Below are 9373 nucleotides of genomic sequence, written 5' to 3' on the forward strand. Positions count from 1 at the left end.
CTCACGGGTATCTAATGATGAGTGGAGCGGATAGGCAGGTTCCTAGCTGTTCCACTTGTCATGTGGATTTGACTGTGGTGCATATTTTGGTGGAGTGCACTCATTTTGAAAACAAACGTAGAGCTTGTTTGCTAGCAAATAGGTCAAGTCTCTTGCCGATATTTTAGGTGAAAGTGCTCAGGCAGAGCAAATTATAACATTTTTAAAAATATTGGTCTTTTTTATGAATTGTAATTTTCTCTTAATTGTTTAAGGTTTCTTGTTTGGTTTTTATGAATGAATGATTTGTATGTTAGATCGTTTGTGTGTATGTTTGTTTGTACGACAGTGACTTTGTTATTCTTAAAGATGTATATGCACTGAATGGCCCCTCGTCTCTTGGCTATGTGCCAAAAATTTTATAATCTAATCTAATCTAATAAGGCATGGAACCAACAACCCCATCCCCGCCAGATGAGGTTTACAGTCCCAGGCCCTCCCACCATCTAAACTTCAGCAGACAGTCACTTCTGCCATTATCCCCAGCACCTCAAATAAGGCATGGAACCAGCAATCTCATCCCCACCAGATGAGATTTCAATTTCCAGGCCCTCCCACCATCTGAACTTCAGCAGACATCTGCCATTGTACCCAGGAGCTTAAATAAGGCATGGAACCAGCTACCTCATCCCCACCAGTAAGGTTTCCAGTCCCAGAACCTCCCACCATCTGAACTTCAGAAGAATGTCACATCTGCCATTGTCCCCAGCAGCTCAAATAAGACATGGAACCAGCAACCTAATCCCCACCAGGTGAGGTCTCCAGTCACAGGCCCTCCCACCATCTGAACTTCAGCAGACAGTCACAGATTTCAGTGTCGCCAGGAGCAAAAATAAGCCATGGAACCAGCAACCTCATCCCCACCAGGTGAGGTTTCCAGTCAAAGGCCCTCCCACCATCTGAACTTCAGCAGACAGTCACAGCTTTCAGTGTCCCCAGGAGCTAAAATAAGCCATGGAACCAGCAACCTCATCCCCATCAGATGAGGTTTCCAGTCCCAGACCCTCCCACTATCTGAACTTCAGCAGACAGTCACAGCTTTCAGTGTCCCCAGGAGCTAAAATAAGCCATGGAACCAGCAACCTCATCCCCACCAAATGAGGTTTCCAGTCCCAGACCCTCCCACTATCTGAACTTCAGCAGACAGTCACAGCTTTCAGTGTCCCCAGGAGCTAAAATAAAGCCATGGAACCAGCAACCTCATCCCCACCAAATGAGGTTTCCAGTCCCAGACCCTCCACTATCTGACTTCAGCAGACAGTCACAGCTTTCAGTGTCCCCAGGAGCTAAAATACTGAAAGCCATGGAACAGCAAAGTCATCCCCACCAAATGAGGTCTCCAGTCCCAGACCCTCCCACTATCTGAACTTCAGCAGACAGTCACAGCTTTCAGTGTCCCCAGGAGCTAAAATAAGCCATGGAACCAGCAACCTCATCCCCACCAAATGAGGTTTCCAGTCCCAGACCCTCCCACTATCTGAACTTCAGCAGACAGTCACAGCTTTCAGTGTCCCCAGGAGCTAAAATAAGCCATGGAACCAGCAACCTCATCCCCACCAGATGGGGTTTCCAGTCCCAGACCCTCCCACCATCTGTACTTCAGCAAGACATTTCACAGCTTTCATTGTCCCCAGGAGCTAAAATAGCCATGGACCAGCAAACTCTATCCCCACCAGATGAGGTTTCCAGTTTTCACAGTCCCTCCCACCATCTGACTTCCCAGCAACAGTCACATCTGCCATTGTTTCCCGAAGCTCAAATAAGGCATGGAAACCAGCAACCTCATCCCCACCTTGGGAATAGATAGGTTTCCCAGTCCCAAGGCCCTCGTCCCCCACCATCTGGAACTTCCAGCGACAGTCACATCTGGCCATTGTCTGCGAGAGCTCAATAAGGCATGAACCAGCACCTCATCCCCACCAGATAAGGTTTTCCAGTCACAGCCCTCCCACCATCTGAACTACTTCAGCAGACAGTCACATCTGCCTTGTCCGAAGAGCTCAAATAGGCATGGACCAGCAACCCTCAAATCCCCACCAGATAGGTTTTCCAGTCCCAGGTCCCTCCCAACCATCTGAACCTCATCCCCAGACCGTCCATCTGCCATTGTCCCCAGCCAGCTTTCCAAATAGGCATGGACCGCAACTCCCATCCCCACCATATGGGGTTCCAGTCCCAAACCCTCCCACCATCTGAACTTCATGCGACAGTCCATCTCATTGTCCCTTCAGGGGGGGGGGAGCTCAATAAGGCCATTTTGACCAAGCAACCTCCCCTCCCACCCAGATGAGGTTTCCAGTCCCAGGCCTCCCCCCAAATCTGAACTCAGGCAAGACAGTCACATCTTCCATTGTCCCAAAAGCCACTCATAGCCAATGGAACCAGCAACCTCATCCCCACCAGATTAGATTTCCAGGTTTCCAGGCCCTCCCCACCATCTGAACTTCAGCAGCAGTCCATCTGCAATTGTCCCCAGCAGCTCAAATCAAGGGCTGGAACAGCAACCTCATCCCCACCAGATGAGGTTTTCCAGTCCCAGAATCTCCCAACATCTGAACTTCTAGCAGACAGTCAACATCTGCCATTGTCCCCAGGAGCTCAAATAAGCCATGGAAACCAACAACCTCCTCCCCACCAGATGAGGTTTGTCCAGTCCCCAGAACCTCCCACTGTCTTGAACTTCCAGCAGACCAGTCACATCTGTCATTGTCCCCAGCAGCCTCAAATAAGGCATGGAACCAGCAACCTCATCCCCACCAGATGAAGTTTCCAGTCCCAGAACCTCCCACCATCCTGACTTCCAGCAGACAGTCCAATCTGCCATTGGTCCTGGCGAGAAGCTTCAAATAAGGCATGGAAACCGCAGCAACCTCATCCCCACCAGATGAGGTTTTCCCAGTCACAGGCCCTCCCCACCATCTGAACTTTCCACAGACAGTCCCACATCTGCCATTGTCCCCAGGAGCTCAAATAACGCCATGGAACAAGCAACCTCATCCCCACCAGATGGAGGTTTCCAGTTCCCAGGTCTTCCCACCATCTGAACTTCAGCAGACTAGTCCAGTCTGCCATTGGTCCCCAGCAGGCTCAAATAAGGCAAGGAAAAAAAAAAAAAGAAACCAAGCAACCTCATCCCGTACCAGATTGAGGTTTCCAGTCCCAGGCCCTCCCGCCATCTGAACTTCACAGACAGACAACCATCTGCCATTGTCCCCGAGAGCTTCAAATAAGGCATGGAACCAGCAACCTCATCCCTACCAGATGAGGTTTCCAGTCCCCAGGCCCGCTCCCACCATTTGAACCTTCAGCAAGACAGTCACAATCTGCCCATTGTCCCCGAGCGCCAATCAAATAAGGCAAGGAACCAGCAACCTCCATCCCTACCATATGAGGTTTCCAGTTTCCACAGGCCCTCCCACCATCTGGAACCCTTCCCAGAGCCCAGACACATCTGCCAATTGTCCCCGAGAGCTTCAAATACGGCATGGACTCAGCAACCTCACCCCACCGATGGGTTTCCAGTCCCAGGCCCTCCCACCATTTGAACTTCCCAGCAGACAGTCCACATCCTCCAAATTGTCCCCGCGAGCTCAAATAAGGCGTGGAACCAGCAACCTCATCCCTACCAGATGAGGTTTTCCAGTCCCATGCCCTCCCACCATCCTGACTTCAGCAGACAGGTCACATCTGCCCTGCCATTGTCCCCAGTTAGCTCAAATAAGCCATGGAACCAGCAACCTTCATCCCTCAGCAGAACAGTCACATCAGGCCATTGTCCCCAGGGGGATTAGCTCAAATAAGGGACATGGAACCAGCACCCTCATCCCCACCTAATATTGAGGTTTCCATAGTCCCAGAAGACCTCCCATCGTCTGAACTTCAAGCAGACAGGTACCATCTGCCATTGTCCCCCAGGAGCTCAAATAAGGCATGTGGATCCAGCAACCTCATCCCCACCAGCCAATTGAGGTTTCCAATCCACGAAGGCCCTCCCCGCCGGTCTGAACATTCAGGCAGGTCAGTCACATCTGCCATTGTCCCCAGGAGCTCAACATAAGCCATGGAAGCCAAGCAACCTCATCCCCCCCAACCAGATTGATGTTTCCAGTCCCAGAACCTCCCCCACCGTCTGAACTTCAGCATACAGTCCACATCTGCCAGTTGTCCCCCCGGCTGGAGGCTTCCAAATAAGGCCAATATAAGCCAACAACCTCATCCCCACCTTAAGGATGAGGTTTCCAGTCCCAGGTCTTCCCACCATCTGAACTTCAGCATACAATTCACATCCTGCCATTGTCCCCAGCAGCTCCAAATAAGGTCCATGGGACATGGAACCCAGCAACCTCATCCGTACCAGATGAGGGTTTTTCCAGTCCCAGGCCCTCCCACTATCTGAACTTCAGCAGACAGTCACATCTGCCATTGTCCCCGATAGCTCAAAATCAGGCTGGAACCAGCAACCTCATCCCCACCAGATGAGGTTTCCAGTCCAGGTCTTGCCCACCATTGAACTCAGCAGACAGTCATCTAACTGCATTGTCCCGAGAGTCTCAAAATAAGCATGGATCCAGCAACCTCATCCCTACCAGATGAGGTTTTTTCCAGTCCCAGGGCCCTCCCACCGATCTGAAACTTCAGCAGAACAGTCATCTGCCACCCTTGTCCCCGATGAGATCAAAAGTAGGCAGGAACAGCAACCTCATCCCTACCAGATGAGGTTTCCAGTCACAGGCCCTCCCACCATCTGAACTTCAGCAGACAGTCACATCTGCCATTGTCCCCAGCAGCTCAAATAAGGCATGGAACCAACAACCTCATCCCCACCAGTCCCCATCAGCTCCAGTCATCAGCCCATTGACCATGCCAGCTTCAGCAGACAGTCACATCGCCATTGTCCCCAGCAGCTCAAATAAGGCAGGAACCAACAACCTCTCCCCCCAGAGAGGTTTTCCCAGTCACAGGCCCTCCCCACCATCTGAACTTCAGCAGAGTCACATCGCCATGTCCCCAAGTATATAAAGCATGGAACCAGCAACCTCATCCCCACCAGACGAGGTTTCCAGTCCCAGAACCTCCCACCATCTGAACTTCAGCAGACAGTCACATCTGCCATTGTCCCCAGCAGCTCAAATAAGGCATGGAACCAACAACCTCATCCCCACCAGATGAGGTTTCCAGTCCCAGGCCCTCCCACCATCTGAACTTCAGCAGACAGTCACATCTGCCATTGTCCCCAGGAGTTCAAATAAGCCATGGAACCAGCAACCTCATCCCCACCAGATGAGGTATCCGGTCCCAGTCCCTCCCACCCTCTGAACTCAAGCAGACAGTCACCGTTACTATCGTCTCTTGGAGCTCAAATAAGGGCATGAAACCAGCAACCTCACCCCCACCAGGTGAAATTTTCAGTCCCAGGCCCTCCCACCATCTGAACTCCAGCAGACAGTCACAGCTACTATTGTCCCCAAGAGCTAAAATTAGGGCATGGAACCAGTAACCTCACCCCCACCAGGTGAGATTTCCAGTCCCAGGCCCTCCCACCATCTGAACTCCAGAATACAGTCACAGCTGCCATTGTCCCCAGGAGCTCAAATAAGGGTATGGAACCAGGAAGCTCATCTCCACCAGGTGAGGTTTTCAGTTCCAGGCAGTAGGTCCACTCTTGCTTTCAGTATCACTTACCAAAACCTGAAAAATCCGTTCATTATATCATCGAAATCAAAACTACTGAACCAGTAGTGCTGCTGACGTTGAAATTGATGCGGCTGCCTCGTACGATGAGATTGATGCTGATTCTGCTGATGATGAAATTGATGCGGCTGCTGCTGACGGTGAAATTGAGGATGCCTCTGCCTTTGTTGCCGAGCTTTTGACATTGGGTCAACATTATTCATTTTCTGCCGATGATTTCTATCATATGACCTTCGCTTTACTTCATCTGTAAGAACAGTTTTAGCTTCTGTAATTCGTTTAAATTTCTCCTGGAAAGCTTCTTGTAATATTTCAGGCTTGTCTCTGTGCCTGTCTGGGTGGTATAACATGGACAAGTTTCTAAAGGCTCTTAGGATATCGGCCTTTGTGTCAGTCTGTTTGACACCCAAAACCTCATAATGGCTCAGTTTCACCCACTTCGCTAGCTTTTCCTTGGCAATATTTAGATTTCGCCTAGTTTCCTCAGATGGTAAAAGCCTGTTAACCATTTCAAAATCTTGCACAGCTATTGAATAAAGGCCCTCATCCATAAGGTGCTGCCCTCGTAACTGATATACTTTCCATCCCTTAAGTCCCTTTTCGATGGCCATACAACAGTCCATAATAATAGCCAAGTTATCAGGCTTTTCAGCTGCAGACTTTGCGGTGGCCCTGAAGACATACAGAAGAGCTGCTTCCATTTCCGAGCTCGTACCTGTGGACAGGGCCTCGTCAAAAATGGTCACAGCGTCACCGATCCTGTTATCCATGTATGCAAATATGCCACCACGTATTGCCTTGCTCTTTCCTTCATTACCTTCATCCCCTTTTCTGTTGTATTTCACTTTCATCTTTTCCAAATCCTTACCAATTTCTTCCTTTTCATCAGCAAGAATTTGTATTAATCTTTCTTGCTCCTTTATAAGATGGTCCTTCTCTGAGCAGTCTTTTACAAGCCTTTCACATTGACAGGTCTCTCTCCTCAGACCATTGTTGACTTCTTCCTTTTCATCGGCGAGGATTTGTATCATTCTTTCTTTCTCCTTTATAAGATGGTCCTTCTCTGAGCAGTCTTTTACAAGCTTTTCATATTGACTGGTCTTTCTCCTCAGACCATTGTTGACCTCTTCCTTTTCATCGGCGAGGATTTGTATCATTCTTTCTTTCTCCTTTATAAGATGGTCCTTCTCTGAGCAGTCTTTCACAAGCTTTTCATATTGACTGGTCTTTCTCCTCAGACCATTGTTGACCTCTTCCTTTTCATCAGCGAGGATTTGTATTAATCTTTCCTTCTCCTTTATAAGATGGTCCTTCTCTGAGCAGTCTTTTACAAGCTTTTCATATTGACTGGTCTTTCTCCTCAGACCATTATTGACTTCTTCCTTTTCATCAGCGAGGATTTGTATCAATATTTCTTTCTCCTTTATAAGATGGTCCTTCTCTGAGCAGTCTCTTTCAAGCCTTTCACATTGGCTGGTCTTTCTCCTCAGATCATTTTTGACTTGCATTATATTCTTGCGCAGCCTCACATTTTCCGATTCCTTTTCATTATAGTTATTGATCATTTCCTGCAAATCCTTACTCAGTTTGAGCTTTTCATCTGTGAGGCCTTCTATTAACCTTTCTTGCTCCTGTCTCTGGCGATCCTTCTCTGAACACTGTTTTTCAAGTCTGTCATATTTACGGGCCTTTTTTCTCATTTTTTTAATTTCTCCTCTCTTTTCCTTCAATTCTTCAGCAAGTTTCTCGTTTTCACGTTGTTTTTCTGCGTATTTTCCCCGGAGTTCCGTCAAATCCTTACTTTTTCTCTCCTCATTATCTTCAAGAATTTGTATCCGTTTTTCTAGTTGCTGTATTTGACGATCCTTCACTGTACAATCTTTTTCAACTCTCTCACACTCACTGGGCTTTTCCGCTCTTCCCCCACGGAATTTGCGTATTCCTCGTTTGAGAGAAGGGTAAACTCCTTTAGCTAGGCTCGGTAACTTGAGCAGCTTTTGTCCATCGTCCGATTTTCCCCTTTTCTTCAGCTCCTCAATATCATGTCTGTATCTTTCAGCCTGAGTGTCTTTCTTTGCCAGCGAAATTCGCAGCTCCTCGATTTCCCTTTGTTTGCTTAGCAGTTCATTCTCGTTACTCGTTTCCCTCTTTGTCTGCTCTTTATTCTCAGCCTTGAAATGTTCGAGCTGATTTTCAAGTAAATTCAATTTAGACTGAACACCATTTACGACGTTTTCTTTCCCGTTCTTTAATTCACTTACCGAAGAGCGGTGTTTAATTGTCACACTCCGTCCATCGTCCTCGTTAGAAGCCTTAGTTGACGTCGTCGCATCCCGGAGTTCATCATGGCGGGCGCCACATTCCTCAGCATCCTGACGTTGTTCCATATAACCTAGTATAAACGCTACGCCTCCGATGCCTGCAATTCCAGCCCTGCACCTCCAAAACAATGAACAAATAGTAGTACCTCCAGTCAGGAGTCCATTCACAAAAGATATCAATTTATAGTTTGCCATTTTGCTAGCATATTTCCGCTTCGCACCTCACTAGAACGTTAACTTCAAAAAATGCCACACTATCCAAATTTCCAAATTTGACACCGCGAATCCTTCCACGGATTCGAGGCTTTGGAGAATTTTTGACTTTGTCAGAGAGTAACGAAGAATCCGATTGATTCCAAAGGCCTCTGGAACCCTTCAGAGTCTTCAAGGCGCTGAAAGGAACGCAGCTTCGGAGTTCAGTGAAGAAATACTGGTTCATTTATTGATTAGTACTTCCTTATCGTGTATAGTCTCTCTCTCTCTCTCTCTCTCTCTCGTACAATTAGGTGATTTCTCAGTTACAATTATATTATATATATATATATATATTATATATATATATATATATATATATATATATATACATATATATATATAATATATAATATATGTATATATAAATACATCTCAAGTATAAAAGGTCCATCAAAACACTTTGGTTTAAAGCTAAGGTTTATATTTCGGTGGTCTGACTACCACCCTTATCAAGCATTCACTACTTGATAAGGGTGGAAGTTGGTCCACCGAAATATAGTCCTTAGTGTTTTAATGGTCCTTTTATACTTGAGACGTATCCTGTTTTAACAGAAGAATTTATTTACATATAAATACATATGTATACAAATATACACACATACATTACATATATAACTATATGTATATATATACATATATATATATACAGACATATTTCTAGATATATATATATATAGATATATATATATATATATTATATCTATATATAAAGTCATATCACATTACCGTGATTCATATACATACATCGAGCTACAAATGTCCTTTAATATCTAATTAGCTCTACCTCGGAATTAATATATTTTCATATATGCTTGACCGAAGGGGAATTTTTTAGGCGATAAGAGAATTGTCGGCTCCCGGGCGCGAACCCTCGAAACCAAACAAATCCAGGACGTCAGTGAAGTTTTTACACCAGAAGTATGATGGTAATAGTATAGTAAACCTCCATACTGATGTGGAAGATGCCATCCATAACTTAATTAATGATTTAAAGAGAACAGGAGTAAATATTGGCAATCGCAATGCTTTTAATGATAATGTAGCAGATTTAGTGAGTTTAAGAGGGG

At 46.5% G+C, this 9373-nt stretch overlaps 1 protein-coding gene across 1 annotated transcript; it reads right to left on the reverse strand.

The window, feature by feature from the left end:
• Positions 1 to 5717: 5717 nt before the first annotated feature.
• Positions 5718 to 8117, reverse strand: LOC135220020 (putative autophagy-related protein 11). Its single transcript, XM_064257326.1, has one exon. The coding sequence runs from the start codon at positions 8115 to 8117 to the stop codon at positions 5718 to 5720; it is 2400 nt and encodes a 799-aa protein (XP_064113396.1).
• Positions 8118 to 9373: the final 1256 nt, after the last annotated feature.

Source organism: Macrobrachium nipponense, chromosome 20 (genome assembly GCF_015104395.2).
Source record: "Macrobrachium nipponense isolate FS-2020 chromosome 20, ASM1510439v2, whole genome shotgun sequence".
NCBI classification, from domain to species: Eukaryota; Metazoa; Arthropoda; class Malacostraca; order Decapoda; family Palaemonidae; genus Macrobrachium; species Macrobrachium nipponense.